At 36.1% G+C, this 16,630-nt stretch overlaps 1 protein-coding gene across 1 annotated transcript in view; it reads right to left on the reverse strand.

Moving 5' to 3' along the window:
- The window catches only part of MYOM1 (myomesin 1), a 139,637-nt gene that overhangs the window by 88,067 nt on the left and 34,940 nt on the right, over nt 1–16,630 (reverse strand). The window contains exon 9 of the mRNA XM_044683066.1: nt 5,480–5,604. Within this exon, the coding sequence (XP_044539001.1) occupies nt 5,480–5,604 (125 nt within the window). The remainder of the gene's footprint in view (nt 1–5,479; nt 5,605–16,630) is intronic.

Raw genomic sequence — 16,630 nt, forward strand, 5'->3', positions numbered from 1 at the left:
CAGTCCTTAAAGGCTAGAATCGAACAATTAGAAACCAATGATCTCTCAAGACAAGAACAAATAAAACAAAGTCAAAAGACTGATAAAATAGTAGGAAACATGAAATATCTCAATGAGAAAGTGAAAGACCAAGAAAACTGGTCTAGAAGAGACAATTTGAGAATCATTGGTCTTCCAGAAAAGGCAGAAATTAATAGAAACTTGGACTCCATACTTAAAGAAATTATTCAGCAAAATTGCCCTGAAGTTCTACAACAAGAGGGCAATATAGACATTGAAAGGATACATAGATCACCTTCTACACTGGACCCAGAAAAGTCAACACCCAGGAATATAATAGCGAAATTGAAGAGCTTTCAAGTAAAAGAAAAAATCTTACAAGAAGCCAGAAAGAGACAATTCAAATATCAAGGATCACCAATAAGGATCACACAGGATCTGGCAGCCTCCACGCTAAAAGAGCACAAGGCTTGGAATTCGATATTCAGAAAGGCAAGAGAGCTGGGCCTTCAGCCACAAATCAACTACCCATCGAAACTGACTATATACTTCCAGGGGAAAGTATGGGCATTCAACAAAATTGAAGATTTCCAAGTTTTTGCACAAAAGAGACCAGGACTAAATGGAAAGTTTGATACCCAACCACAAAAATCAAGAGAAACATGAAAAGGTAAATAAGAAACAGAAGGAAAAGAAAGAAAACTCATATTTTTTTAAATTTGACTCTTTAAGGGCTTAAATGAGATCTAATTATCTGTATTCCCATGTTGAGAAATGCTATGTATAATTCTCTGTAGTGAACTCTATTCACTATTATAATATTCACTATTATAGCAACCAGAAGAATAATTCATAGTGAGAGGGCAGGATACTAAATGATCTAAGATGACATGGGGGGTGGGACAGAGGGTGGGAATAGTAGGGGTCACCAAGAAAAATCTGAATAAATAAGAAAAATAGGATATTCTATTACACACAAAGAGGGCATGGGAAGGGGAGGAGATAAATACTATCATAAGAAGGAGAGGAAGAGAGCATTAAGAGGTAATAATCAAACCTTACTCTCAGTGTAATCAACCGGGAGAGGGAAGCGTGACTTTATTATCCATTCAGATAAAAAACTTTATCTAACCCTACTGAGAAAGTCAGAAGGGATAAACCAAAGGGAGCAGGGGAGTGGGGAGGTCAAAAAAGGGAGGGGAGAAGAAGGGGGAGGGAATTCATTAGGCCTTTAAAAAACAAAAAGAGGGGAATAACAAGGGAGAGGGAAGAAAGGGAAGTCAATCAAGGGAGGTGATAAGGGATACTGGCTCAAAGTAAACCACTGGTTTAAAAAAAAGATAATAGTGTAAGAAGAAGGGGTGGGTCTAAGGGAGGATACAAAAATGTCAGTGAATGCACAACTGACAATTTTAACTCTGAATGTGAATGGGATGAACTCGCTCATAAAACGGAAGCAAATAGCAGAGTGGATCAGAAAACAAAATCCCACCATGTGTCGTCTACAAGAAACACATATGAGGCGGGTAGACACACACAAGTTCAAGGTTAAGGGTATGAGCAAAATCTTTTGGGCGTCAAATGAGAAAAAGAAGGCAGGAGTGGCTATTATGATCTCTGACAAAGCCAAAGTAAAAATAGATATGATTAAAAAAGACAGGGAAGGTCATTACATCCTGATTAAAGGCAGTATAAACAATGAGGAAATGACACTGCTCAATATATATGCACCAAGTGGTATAGCATCCAAATTCATAAAGGAGAAACTGGCAGAGCTCAAGAAGGAAATAGATAGTAAAGCCATAATAGTGGGAGATCTAAATATTCCTCTTTCAGATCTAGATAAATCAAACCAAAAAATAAATAAGAAAGAGGTAAGAGAGGTGAATGAAGTCCTAGAAAAATTAGATTTAATTGATATGTGGAGAAAAATAAATAGGGACAAAAAGGAATACACCTTCTTTTCAGTTGTACATGGTACATTTACAAAGATCGACCATGTAATAGGGCATAGAATCATTGCAAACAAATGCAAAAGAGCAGATATAATAAATGTAACCTTCTCAGATCATAATGCAATAAAAATAATAATTAGTAAGGGCACCTGGCCAGGCAAATCAAAAACCAATTGGAAATTAAACAATATGATTCTCCAAAACCAATCTGTCAAAGAAGAAATCATAGAAACAATCATCAATTTCATTGAATTGAAGAAAATGACAATGATGAGACATTCTACCAAACTCTGTGGGATGCAGCCAAGGCCATACTCAGGGGGAAATTTATATCCTTGAGTGTATATATTAACAAATTAAGGAGGGCAGAGATTAATGAATTGGGTATGCAACTCAAAAAATTAGAAAGTGAGCAAATTAAACCCCCCCAGATGAAAACTAAATTAAAAATACTAAAAATTAAGGGAGAAATTAATAAAATTGAAAGTAAAAGAACTATTGAATTAATAAACAAGACTAGAAGCTGGTATTTTGAAAAAACAGATAAAATAGACAAAGTACTGGTCAATCTAATAAGAAAAAGGAAAGAAGAAAACCAAATTGACAGTATTAAAGATGAAAAGGGAGACCTCACCTCTAATGAAGGGGAAATTAAGGCAATCATTAAGAACTATTTTGCCCAATTATATGGCAACAAATATAACAATTTAGGAGATATGGATGAATATTTACAAAAATATAAATTGCCTAGATTAACAGCAGAAGAAATAGAATACCTAAATAATCTCATATCAGAAATAGAAATTGAACAAGCCATCAAAGAACTCCCTAGGAAAAAATCACCAGGACCTGATGGATTCACAAGTGAATTCTATTAGACATTCAAAGAGCAACTAATCCCAATACCATACAAATTATTTGATATGATAAGCAAAGAAGGAGTCCTACCAACTTCCTTTTATGACACAAATATGGTACTGATCCCAAAGCCAGGTAGACCAAAAACAGAGAAAGAAAACTAGACCAATCTCCCTAATGAACATAGATGCAAAAATCTTAAATAGAATATTAGCTAAGAGACTCCAGCAAGTAATTAAGAAGATCATCCACCATGATCAGGTGGGATTTATACCAGGAATGCAAGGATGGTTCAACATTAGGAAAACCATCCAAATAATTGACCAAGATCAAGAATATCAAGGGAAATAATAAAAAAATGTGAAGGAAGGGGGCCTAGCAGTACCAGATATTAAACTATACTATAAAGCAGCAGTCATCAAAACAATATGGTACTGGCTAAGAGATAGAAGGGAGGATCAGTGGAATAGACTTGGGGTTAATGACGTCAGCAAGACAGTGTATGATAAACCCAAAGAGCCCAACTTTTGGGACATGAATCCACTATTTGACAAAAACTGCTGGGAAATTTGGAAAACAATATAGGAAAGATTAGGTTTAGATCAACATATCACACCCTACACCAAGATAAATTCAGAATGGGTAAATGACCTGAATATAAAGAGGGAAACTATAAATAAGCTAAGTGAACACAAAATAGTATACCTATCAGATCTCTGGGAAAGGAAAGATTTTAAAACCAAGCAAGACTTAGAGAAAATTATGAAATGTAAATTAAATGGTTTTGATTATATCAAGCTAAAAAGCTTTTGTACAAACAAAAACAATGTAGTCAAATTCAGAAGGGAAACAACAAATTGGGAAAAAATCTTTATAACAAAAAACTCTGACAGGGGTCTAATTACTCAAATATACAAGGAGTTAAATCAACTGTATAAAAAATCAAGGGGGGCAGCTGGGTAGCTCAGTGGATTGAGAGCCAGGCCTAGAGACGGGAGGTCCTAGGTTTAAATCCGGCCTCAGACACTTCCCAGCTGTGTGACCCTGGGCAAGTCACTTGACCCCCATTGCCTACCCTTACCACTCTTTCACCTATAAGTTAATACACAGAAGTTAAGGGTTTAAAATAAAAAAAAAATCAAAAAAAAAAAAATCAAGCCACTCCCCAATTGAAAAATGGGCAAGAGACATGAATAGGCAATTCTCAGGTAAAGAAATCAAAAGTATCAATAAGCACATGAGAAAGTGTTCCAAATCTCTAATAATTAGAGAAATGCAAATCAAAACAACTCTGAGGTACCACCTCACACCTAGCAGATTGGCTAAAATGAAAGAAGGGGAGAGTAATGAATGTTGGAGGGGATGTGGCAAAATTGGGACATTAATGCATTGCTGGTGGAGCTGTGAACTGATCCAACCATTCTGGCTGGCAATTTGGAACTATGCTCAAAGGGCTATAAAAGACTGCCTGCCCTTTGATCCAGCCATACCATTGCTGGGTTTGTACCCCAAAGAGATCATAGATAAACAGACTTGTATGAAAATATTTATAGCTGCGCTTTTTGTGGTGGCAAAAAACTGGAAAGGGAGGGTATGCCCATCAATTGGGGAATGGCTGAACAAACTGTGGTATATGCTGGTGATGGAATACTATTGTGCTAAAAGGAATAATAAACTGGAGGAATTCCAGACGAACTGGAGAGACCTCCAAGAACTGATGCAGAGTGAAAGGAGCAGAGCCAGAAGAACACTGTACACAGAGACTGATATACTGTGGTAAAATCGAATGTAATGGGCTTCTGTACCAGCAGCAATACAATGACCCAGGACAATTCTGAGGGATTTATGGTAAAGATGCTACCCACATTCAGAGGAAGGACTGCAGGAGAGGAAACATATAAGATAAACAATTGCTTGAACACATGGGTTGAGGTGGACATGATTGGGGATGTGGTCTCGAAACTACCACACCAATGCAACTAACAACAATATGGAAATAGGCCCTGAACAAGGACACATGTTACAACCAGTGTAAATGTGCGTCGGCCATGGGTGGGGGGAGGGCGGGGGGGGGTGAAGGGGAATGCAGGGGTATGAAGCATGTAAACAGGTTAAAAATGAATATTAATAAATGTTAAAAAAATTTAAATGAAAAAAGAATAACATAAATAACATAAGTTTAAAAAAAAACAACATATTTGACTATTGCATGATTATAATGTCCAAAGTTAGCTCCAAAGACGAGCTGAGAATATGTACTTCCTTTGCTTCACTGCAGAAATGGGGAACTCTGCATATGCTGGCATAGTTGATTGATGCATTGATTAGTTTTGTCAAACTATTTTTTAAAATTTCTTTTTTATAAGGGAGGGAGGAGATATATAATTAGAAATGTAGGTGATGAAAAAACAAGAGATAATAATCTAATAAAAACAAGATGAAAAGGCCTAGCTGAAAGAGTCATGAGAAGTTATATCCCCAAGTTAATCTTATATTTCTCTACTAAAGCCCTTCTTCTGTGCCTTGGTTGTGGCTTGGAGGTGGCCTTGGGTTTTTCAATGCTATCTCAATGAAGCACAAGATTGGTTAGTCCCTATATCAAGTCTGGCAGATAGTGAGTGCCTTTAGAAATATTGTGAGGGTAAATATTGACACTGCAGCTTTACCTTTTCCACAAAGTACATAATGCCCTCATGACCTCGCTGACCAGGCGGCTTCCAGCTAAGCACAACATAACTTCTGGTGGCTTCTGTCACAGAGAGGTCAGTAGGTGGCCCGGGAACAACACCCTCTGAAAAACAAAAACAAAACTAACATGAGTACAAGAGTTGCAGTTCTGGATAACACCAGTCTCTCCAAGAAATCACCTGATACTTCCATACCCTTTGATAAGTTGAGTAAGAGAAGGCACTGAATGATACCTGCCCAATAAGACAAGTTCATGGCACATGGGATAAGGGGATGGACCTAGAGACAAGAAGACATGAGTTTGGGGGCAGCTCATTGGCTCAGTAGATTGAGAGCCAGGTCTAGAGACAGGGAACTGCTGAGATCAAATCTGGCCTCAGATACCTCCTACCTAGCTGTCACTAGGCAAGTCACTGAACTCCCATTGTCTAGCTCTTATCATTCTTTTACCTTGAAACCAACACACAGTATTCACCCTAAGATGGAAGGTAAGGGTTTAAAAAAAAAAAAGAAAAGAAGATAAATTCAAAACTAGCCTACTTGCTAGCTATAAGGCCCTGGGCAATTTACTTAATTTCTATCTGCTTCAGTCTCCTTACCTGTAAAACAGGGATAATAATAACATCTACCTCCCAGGGTTGTTACTTCAAAATAAGATGAAATAATATCTATAAAGTGTGTAAACCTTAAAGCACTTATTAAATGAGTAGAGTAGAAAGTAAGTACCAGATAAATTTGGAGGAATGTAAAAAATCACTATGGACTGGAGGGTTCAGGAAAGTATTAAAGCATCACAGATTTAAAGCTGGAAAGGATCCTAGAGGCCACTGAATACAAATGCCTCATTTCACAGGTATGGAATTGAAGCTGAATGGTTAAGAAACTTGCCAAAAATCACACAAGTAGTAAATAGCCAGCTGGGATTTGAACCTAGATCTTTTGGCCCCACACCCAGCCCTTTTTCTGCTTCATAAATAAAGCTAAACTTACTCTATATGCCAGAGAATTGTTCCTTTGCAGACTGGCTATGACTTTAATTATTTATTGCCCTTGCAAAATCACTAACCAAACAATTAATAACATGTATTAAGCTCCTACTATGGGCCACACACAGTGCTAAATGCTAGGGAAACATAGACAAAAGTTAAATAATTATTGTTCTCAAGGACTTTACATTCAAAGGTGGTGGACAACAAATATCTACGTGTGTGTCCATAGTATATGTAGAATAAATATGAGGTAGTTTGGGAAATGGTTTAGCAATCTGGGATCAAGAGAAGCTTTTTGGTTCTGGTCAAAAGTTTTCACCGTATGGAGGTATTCTTGTTGCTGGAGTCTCACGTGGATCTCCTGACTGCTTTGCCCTTCTTACTCTTTAGGCTACTGTGAATTTCCTGGTTCCTGATGATTAGCTCCAGACTTTGACCCACTATCCTCTACAAAGTCTCTTTGTATTTCTAGATTCCTCATTGGATGAATCATTGTATTGCTGCTGCTGCTAAGAACACAGTTCATTGTATCCTTTGACTCCTACTCACCTATTTTCTTTCTTTTATTTTTAACTCTCACCTTCCATCTTAGAATTAATAGTATATATTGGCTCTAAGACAGAAGAGTGATAAGGGGTTGGCAATTTGGGTAACACAGGTAAGAAATATCTGAGTCCAGATTTGAACACAGGACCTCCCATCTCTAGGCCTAACTCTCAATCCATCGCTCCACCTAGCTGCTTTCCTGCTCACCTATGTTCAACCCATTGTCTTGCGTCCTGGATGAACTACTCATCAAGCTCCCCAGCTCTGTTGCTGTTTAGTATTTTCAGTTGTGTCTTACTTTCCATGACCTCATTTAGGGTTTTCTTGGTAAAGATATGGAGTGGTTTGCCATTTCCTTCTCTAGCTTGTTTGACAGAGGAAGAAACTGAAGCAAACAGGGTTAAGTGATTTGCCAGGGTCACACAGCTAGGAAGGGTCTAAGGCTAGATTTGAACTCAGGAAGATGAGTCTTCCTGACTTCAGGCTGGGCACTCAGTCTACTATGCCATCTAGCTGCCCAACTCTTCCACTTTCCAAGTACTTTCCAAGAATTAGGCTGCTCCCACTCCTGACTTCTGCTCTGTCTCTCTCAAAACTGACTTCTACCTTGTGCCTCCTAAATCCATTACCACCCAAATTCCCTGTACTGCCACTGGGCTTTAGAGAACGGGTAAGATTTTTTAATGATATTTTAATATTTTATTTTTCCTCAATTACTTGTAAAAACAATTTTAACATTCATTTTAAAATTTTTGAATACACAACTGATAATTATAACTGTGAATGTGAATGGGATGAACTCGCCCATAAAACAGAAACAAATAGCAGAGTGGATTAGAAACCAAAATCCTACCATATGTTGTCTACAAGAAACACACATGAGGCAGGTAGATATACATAGAGTAAAAATAAAGCTAAATCTATTGGGCTTCAACTGAGAAAAAGAAGGCAGAAGTTGCAATCATGATTTAAGGTATGGGCATTCAACGAGATATAAGATTTCCATGTATTTGTAAAGAAGAGACCAGAACTAAATGGAATGTTTAATATCCAACCACAAAAATCAAGAGAAACATGAAAAGGTAAATAAGAAAGAGAGGGGAAAGAAAGAAAACTCTTATTTTTAAATTTGCTTCCTTAAGGGCTTCAATAAGATCAAATTATTTTTATTTCTATATGAAGAAATGTTATGTGTAATTCTCAAAAAGCGTATTCACCATTATAGTAATTAGAAGAATTATTCATAGGGAGAGGATGGAGTACTAAGTGGTCTAAGATGATACAAAAAAAAAAGAAGGGAATAGAAGATGGCGCCAAGAGAAACTTGAAGGAATAAGAAAAAGTAGGATAATCTATACCACACAAAGAGGGCATGGGAAGAGGAGGGGATGAATACTATTATAAGCAGGAGAGGAAGAGAGAGTTAATAGGAAATATTTAAACCTTACTGCTAGTGGAATTAATCCTGAGAGGAAAGAGTAGCTAGAGCCATTGGGATATCAAATTCTATCTAACCCTATGGATAAAGTCAGAAGGGATAAATCAAGGGGGGCAGTGAGGTGGGGAGTTCATAAAGCGGGGGAAGAAAGAGGGGAGGGAATTCATCAGGACTTAAAAATAATAAGAGAGGAATAAAAAGGGAGGGAGTGGAAAGGGAAGTAAACTAAGGGAGAGGATAAGGGGGACTGATTTAAAAATTTTTGAGTTCCTAATTTTCTCCCTCCTCTTCACCTCCCCCTTTTCCCCTTCCTATCTTATATCCCTCCCTCTTCCCTTAGATAGCAAGCAATCTGATATAGATTTTACATGTGCAATCATATAAAAATTCGTCTGTATTAGTAATCTTGTGGGAGATGTCTCAAACAAAAAAAAGGAGAAAGAAAGTGAAATATAGTATGTTTTGGTCTGCATTTAGACTCCCATCAATTCTTTCCTGGAGATGGGTGATATTTTTCATCCTGAGTCTCTGAGATTGTCCTGAATCATACTATATTGCAGAGAATAACTAGGTCATTCACAATTATTCATCAAAAATATTACTATTAGTATGTACAATGTTCTTCTGGTTCTGCTCACTTTACTTTGCATCAGTTCATGTAAATCTTTCCAGATTTTTCTGAAGTCATCCTGCCAGTCATTTCTTACAGCATAATAGTATTTCATTACAATCATATACTACAACTTATTCAGCCATTCCCCAAATGATGGACAAAAGAGATAGGATTTAAATGAGTAGGGAAGAAAGGAAAGGAAATTTTAGGGATGGGAGTAAGATGATCAAAAGCCAAAAGTTGGGAATTAACAAGGCATATTTGGAGGACAGTATGATTGCCCTGATGCCTAGGAAGGCTTTCAAATAGAACAGTCATAATTTTTCTGAGCAGAGAATGGATCAATCTATCTTTCTATTACTCTTTTTGAGGTAGCAAAGAAACAGAGTAGGTGCCCATCAATTGGGGAATGACTAAATAAATTGTGGTAAATGAATATAATGGAACATTCCTGTTTTATAAGAAATGATAAATACAGTGAATACACAGAAGCATGGAAAGATCTACATGAATTGATGCAGAATTAAGGAAGCAGAACTAGAAAACAATATACACAATGTAAATGGAAAGACAACTACCAGCCCCAAATAAATAAATAAATGATACAAAATTTCAAAGTATAAACTAAACTCCAAAGAAGAGATATGAGAAGACATCTCCTGTTCGTCTACAGAGGTTCGGAACATTATAAATATTGTCATATTGTTTCAATGTATTGATTAGTTTTATTTGTTTTCTCTCTCTTCCTCTTTTTTCTTTAAAAAAAATTTTGATTAATGAGATGACTCTTTGGGAAAGATGAAAAGAAAGAATATAAGGGGAAATCTGCATAGCATAAAAACAAAAGATATAAATAAAATTTATTTTAAAGAAAAAGAAATCGAAAGATATATGCCACAACTGAATGGGATATGGCCCATAGACTATATAAAGAAGGCGACACAGTTTCATCATGCATCCCAAGATAAATGTAATATGAAATAGTTACATCTCCCTTGCCAGTGATGGTATAGTATATAGATCATTGGCATATGAATGAAGGAATTACAGCTGCATAGTGGTTGGAAGGCTGTCACTTGCAACATGTCCGTGAAAAGCTAGACAGAGGTATCTCATGAAGGACAAGATATAGAAATTTTGAAGAAGGGTGGGATGAGAAGAGGAGGAGAAAAAGACAAAAATAAAAAAGAAGAAAAAATGGACATGGAATCAGGAAGCTTTCCTTGGACTATATCTCACTCCCACTGGAGTTAAGATTTGACTTCCTCTCATTCCTAAAACTAGTACTTTCAGTAGGAGCATCACCTTGTAAATATATAAGCTTTACTACATCCTTGTAGGAAGCAATGGTAGCAGATATTGGGGAAGCCTTTCTAGATACTGAGATTTCAGCATTATGCTACCAAATTTTCACCAGTCTTTTGGTTTTCTAGCTTGCCCTGCAGAAAGAATAGAGACAAGTAGGTAAACTCATAGCCTTCTAGGACTAGAAATATGGAAGGAGATCATTTGAGAAAATGGGTGATGGAGTACTTGGTATTTATTTTAATTCTTGGTTTATCATTCATCTGGTTTTGAGTAAAAGATCTTTTACCTTACTATAGAATTGTGTGTTTAATTCTGGGTAAATTGAAGAAATTCAATAGAAAAATGACACTGATGAGCAGTGGCTTTGAATAAAGAATGGGCCCAAATAGGTTCTGGGAACCTGAATACAGCAAAGGAGACAAGAGACATTTTTTCATGAGACATTTGGTTATCTTGTCTTGCAGTGCTCATGATGAGCTTAAACAAAAAAGTCTTTTATAAAGATAATTGCAGGGGATAGCTAGGGAGCTCAGGGGATAGTCAGGTCTAGACATAGGAAGTCCTGGGTTCAAACTTGGTCTCAGACACTTTCTAGCTGTGTGCCCCTGAGCAAGTCATTTAACCCCCATTGCCTACCCCCTTGGCACTCTTTTGCTTCAGAACCAATATACAGTATTGATTTCAAAATAGAAGGTAAGGGTTCAAAAATTTAAAAAAGATAATTGCAGATTATATGCCAATATCTACTATGGAAGACAAGGAAGTAGAGAAATTCTATAAAGAAAATTGTGGGTTTTTTAAGAAGAATTAAATAAAATTTCCAAGTTAAATCATCACATACTTTTTACTGTTAATGACTTAAATGAAAATGTGGTTCAGGATTCAGTAGTGAAAGAAGTGAACCTGTCCATATTTTCTCATTCTTAGTGATTTGTATCCTTGCTCTTCCACAGATGCTCCATAGAGAATCTACCCAATATTCTGAATGTCTTTCTCTAAAGCTTCTTACATTTCTTGAATATGAATGCAGTGTTAGATATAAATGGTGTGTTTGGGTTTCTCCACTCATGATCTCCTGCTTTCCTGGGTCTACTTCCTTTTCCAATCATACATTTCCTCAGCAATATCCCCATATGACTACTTGAATACAAGGCTTCATAGCCCATCAATTGGAGAATGGTTAAACTAGTTGTTTATAACTGCAATTGAGTACTATTGTGCTATAAGAAATAATGAGGATGGTTTCAGAAAAACTTGGGAAGACTAATATGAAATGATGCAAAGTGAAATGAGCAGAATTGTACTCAGTGACAATATCATACTGATGATCAACTGTGAAAGACTCAGCTACTCTGAAGAATAAAAGGATCCAAGACAATTCCAAAGGACTCATGATAAAACCTGCTATCCACTTCCAGAGAGAACTGATAAACTCTGAATATAGACTGAAACATACTTGATTCACTTACATTTTCTTGCCCTTTTTTGGCAACATGGTTAATGTGGAAATATATTTTGCATAAATTCACATGGAAGTTGATGTTATATTTCTTGCCTTCTCAATGGGTGGAGAAGGAGTTGGAGAGAAAGAGAGAATCTGGAACTCACAAAATTTTAAATTAATATTAAAATTTCAAAAAATAATATAGGCATCACTGAAAATATTCTGCAGCCTGATAGCACCCCCCCATACATTTCCCATTATCCTCTGCATCATTCACAACTTTGAATCCTTGGAGACTATGGTGTTCTAAAGTACATAAGACACATGTGATGATAGTGATGAATATCTTTGTTGATCGTACAATTTCTTATTTTATGACTTACTTGATTTTTAATAATCAAAGGGTTGATTCTGGAAGGCAATTTGAAATTATGCCCAAAGGGCTTTAAATGACTGCCTGCCCTTTGATCCAGCCATACCACTGCTGGGTTTGTACCCCAAAGAGGTGATAAGAAAAAATATGTGTACAAAAATACTTATAGCTGCACTCTTTGTGGTGGCAAAAAATTGGAAAATGATGGGATGCCCTTCAATTGGGGAATGGCTGAACAAATTGTGGTATCTGTTGGTCATGGAATAAATAATATTGTGCTCAAAGGAATGAGGAACTGGAGGAATTCCATGTGAACTGGAAAGACCTCCAGGAATTGATACAGAGTGAACGGAGCAGAACCAGGAGAACATTATACACAGAGACAGATACACTGTGGCACAATTGAATGTAATGGACTTCTCTACTAGCAGCAGCAATGCAATGATCCAGGACAATTCTGAGGGACTTATGAGAAAGAACACTATTCACATCCAGAGAAAGAACCGTAGGAGTAGAAATACAGAAGAAAAACATTTGCTTGATCACATGGTTCAATGGGGATATGACTAGGAATGTAGACTCTAAATGATCACTCTATTGCAAGTATTAATAATATGGAAATAGGTTTTGATCAATGATACATGTAAAACCCAGTGGAATTAATCATTGGCTACAGAAGTGAGGAGGGAGGAAGGGAGGGAAAGAACATGAATCCTGTAACCATGGAAAAATCTTCTAAAACTAATTAATTAATTAATTAATTAATTAATTGGAAATAATCAAAGGGTTGTTGAACATAATTTATCAAGGAATCTCACATAACTTTAGCAGATACATAAAAGATTCCTTATTGGGAGACAACACAAAACTGCATCTTGTTCAACTAACTAAAGTAATAGTCAACAATTAATGCAGGGAGATGTTTTCTCTGCACCTTTCAATTATGCAATTGTAAATATGTAGTCTATTGAAGAGAATCATAAACAAAAGCCTGTATACCCCTTCTATTTTCATTGAGTATGCTTGATGTATGTGTGTTATGCATCTTTATAAAGATTTTATAAAAATGAGAAAGGCAGCATATGAGATGGGAATTAGTGAAATTCTCTCAACTTCTTTTTGAAGTCAATAGTATCCCTGATTTTTAAAATACTCTTTTGGCATCTTTCCATCCCTAATGTATCTTGTAAAGTGATACTTAATGGATTTCTTTTGTGTATTTGGTCTGGTTCTAACTTTGTCTTCTTAAGTGCTATTTTTCTTTTTTTCATGTGCTGCATTGGACCTTGAAATATTACAGTCAAAATGAGGTGGTTCCTCCATAACTGATGATGAAAATAGCATCTTAGAAAAATATTGTCAATTTCCCCCACTTTCCATCTATCTGTCACCCTCCTAGTTTCATCTGTAAATGCTGTCAGGATGATATGGTCCATTTGAGTCTCATAGTGAGTTTCATAAGACTTTTTCCCTTCCTTTTGCTGTTTTAGAAGATCACACTACTCATAGTTTTTCAGAATCTTCTGTAGTGTTTTATGAATACATTTGTATTCTAAAGTAACTTGTCTTTGGCTGTCATTCTTTCTCCATAAGGAGATCAAGGAATTGTTGGCTAATGAGATTTCTGGGCTCTTTGTCTCCTTCTTGTGGCAACTGTTTTATTTCTATTATACCTTGGTGATCATGAAGGTCAGTCTCTTTGCCTTTTGCATTTCCCCATATCTTGGCACTGATAGTTTGATTGTCAGGTTGAAACTATTAAATTACTTAGAAGTCTCATACTTATATATCATGAATACTTTCTTTCAAAAGACAATCAGAAATTATGAGACAATATCACAAAATATGAAGTTGGCTATATTGTAGCAGACAGGAAATGATGGTTACCTATATGAAAGTCATTTATGAATCATAAACCCTTATACAGTTAAATCATCAATTTATTTGAACAGAAACCAAAAATCACCAACAACATTGGGTTAGAATATTACAAACTTATTTGTATTCTTAGATTCTTTTTTTGTATTCTTAAATTCTTAAACTGTATTCTTAAAAGTTAAACTTACAGAGAAGGATGGTGAAAGATTATGAGCCAAGTCACCTTATAAAATTGTGAAAAGCTTTACAGGAAAAAAAAGTGAATTTATAGAAGGTATAGTGTGAGGTAGATCTAACTGGCCCCAATTGTCCCAATAACATTCAAAGATAAAACTGGAAAAACTACAAATAGAAAAAAGGGAAAGATTTGTCAACATTTCTATAACAAGTTATTTGCTGCATCAGTGATAATAAAACTCCCACCCACAGACTCATACAGCTTATTACCTCCCAATGTATTCTACAAAGAAGTAGAAATTGCTCTAAGGACAATGAAAACAGAAAGAATAAGTAGACTACATGAGATAGAAGAGGACATGCTGGAGATGACATAATTTTGAGGGTTCTGAAATGTTACTAATTCTCAAAAGGGAAGATATTAAATGATTGAAAAAATTACAAATGATATTATTATCTAAAAAGGGGAATGATGAGGATGGACATAAATTACACAATTATTGACCCATATGCTTATTTTCTCATGTCTACAAAACTTTTGTGAAGATGACATACACATGCAGCAAAACAAGGTCTCAAGATAACCCCAAGGGACTCATGATAAAAAATGCTATTCTAAGCCCAAGAATGAACTGTTGGAATTTGATTGGAGATCAAAGTATACCATCTTTCACTTTATTTCCTTTGTATGTTTTTTATTGAATGTGTTATATATGTCTTCTATTGCAACCTGGGAAGTATGGAAATATATTGCATGAAAGCACTGGTATAATATATATCAGACCATTTACCACCTGTGGGGTGGGGAGAGAATCTGAATCAGAAAATGTCAGAAAACAATTGTCAAAAGTTGTTTCTACATGTAATTAAAAAAATAAAAGAAAGTTTTAAAAAGATGATATATATATATATATGGACTGAACGTACCCTTGATGAAAACATGGGAAAGGAACAGACAGATATTCATAACTGATATTTCACAGGAGACTACATCTTTATGGGTACATGACTGATTGAAAGATGGAGTAAATTACGATTCCACTGGGCTTATTTTTATTGTTGTTGTTGACTATAAAACAATATTTGATTTGGTGGATCAGAGAGTATGTTTAAAGACTTTTTTCAAACAAAGTTCCACAAACATAGACATCTTTATAGATAGATAGGTAACATGGTAGTACAGTGGATAAAGTGGATAAACCTGGAGTCAGGAAGCCCTGAATTCAAACCTAGATTCACACACTTGCTAGCTGTGTGACCTTGGGCAAGTCACTTAACCCCTGTCTGCCTTGGTTTCCTCATCTATAAAATGGGAATAATAATAAGATCTACCTCCCTAGGTTGTTGTGAAGGTACAGGGAAATAATAGGTGTAGAGTACTTTGCAAACCTTAAAGTATTAGTTATATTATGATTGATAATTAAGATTCTTTCATAGATGCAAGGATAGAGATAACTTTGTCCAGTGGTCCTGATTATGGCATTAAACAAGATATAAAACAAGAAGATGCATCCCTCTCCTTGAGAAACTTATGTGCTCCTGAGGCAAAATAATCTGTATGTAAGTAAAGACAAAGTTTACACAAAGTAATATCAAGAGGGATACACTGCTAATTACTATGGAGATCAGGAAAAGCTTCCTATAGCAGGAAGCACCTGCGTTGTTGCACTTTGAAGAAAACTAAAGATTCAATGAGGCAGCTAGGTGGTACAGTAAATATAATTCCATGTCTGGAGTCAGGAAGACTCATTTTCCTGAGTTCAAATCTACTCTCAGAGTGACCCTAGGCAAGTCATTTGACCATTTCCTCAATTTCCTCCTTTGTAAAATGAGCTGGAGAAGGAAATAGCAAACCACTCTAGTATTTTTGCCAAGGAAGCCCCAGGTGAGGCCAGAAAACAACTGAACAACAAGGGATTCAATAAGGCACTAGAAGTGAGTTTCATGGGCAAAAGCACATAGGAAAAGGGATGCTGAATATGTGGAACACTTAGCAGGTTGGTTTTACTAGAATAAAGAATGGGGAAGAGGAGTAAACATGAAGTAAAACTGGAAAAGTGGGTAGGAACCAGATGGCAAAAGGCTTTAGATGCTTTACTGAAGAGTTTTCATTTACCCTAAAGGCAATAAGGAGTCATTTGAGGTTTTTTGTAAGGAGTAATATAGGCAGATCCAGTTTTTATATCAATTTGGGAACTTTATGGAGTATTCATTAGAAAGAGAGACAAAATAAGTTGCTGCTACAGCCAACATTAACTAGAATACAGGCAATGTGTAGGAAGCAAAGAGGGTTACAGGATAGAGACGTTATGGAAGTAGCATCACCAAAATTTAGCAATATAATAGTTATGAGGTTTGAAGGA

The sequence above is a fragment of the Gracilinanus agilis genome, chromosome 1 (genome assembly GCF_016433145.1).
Source record: "Gracilinanus agilis isolate LMUSP501 chromosome 1, AgileGrace, whole genome shotgun sequence".
In the NCBI taxonomy this organism is placed as follows: Eukaryota; Metazoa; Chordata; class Mammalia; order Didelphimorphia; family Didelphidae; genus Gracilinanus; species Gracilinanus agilis.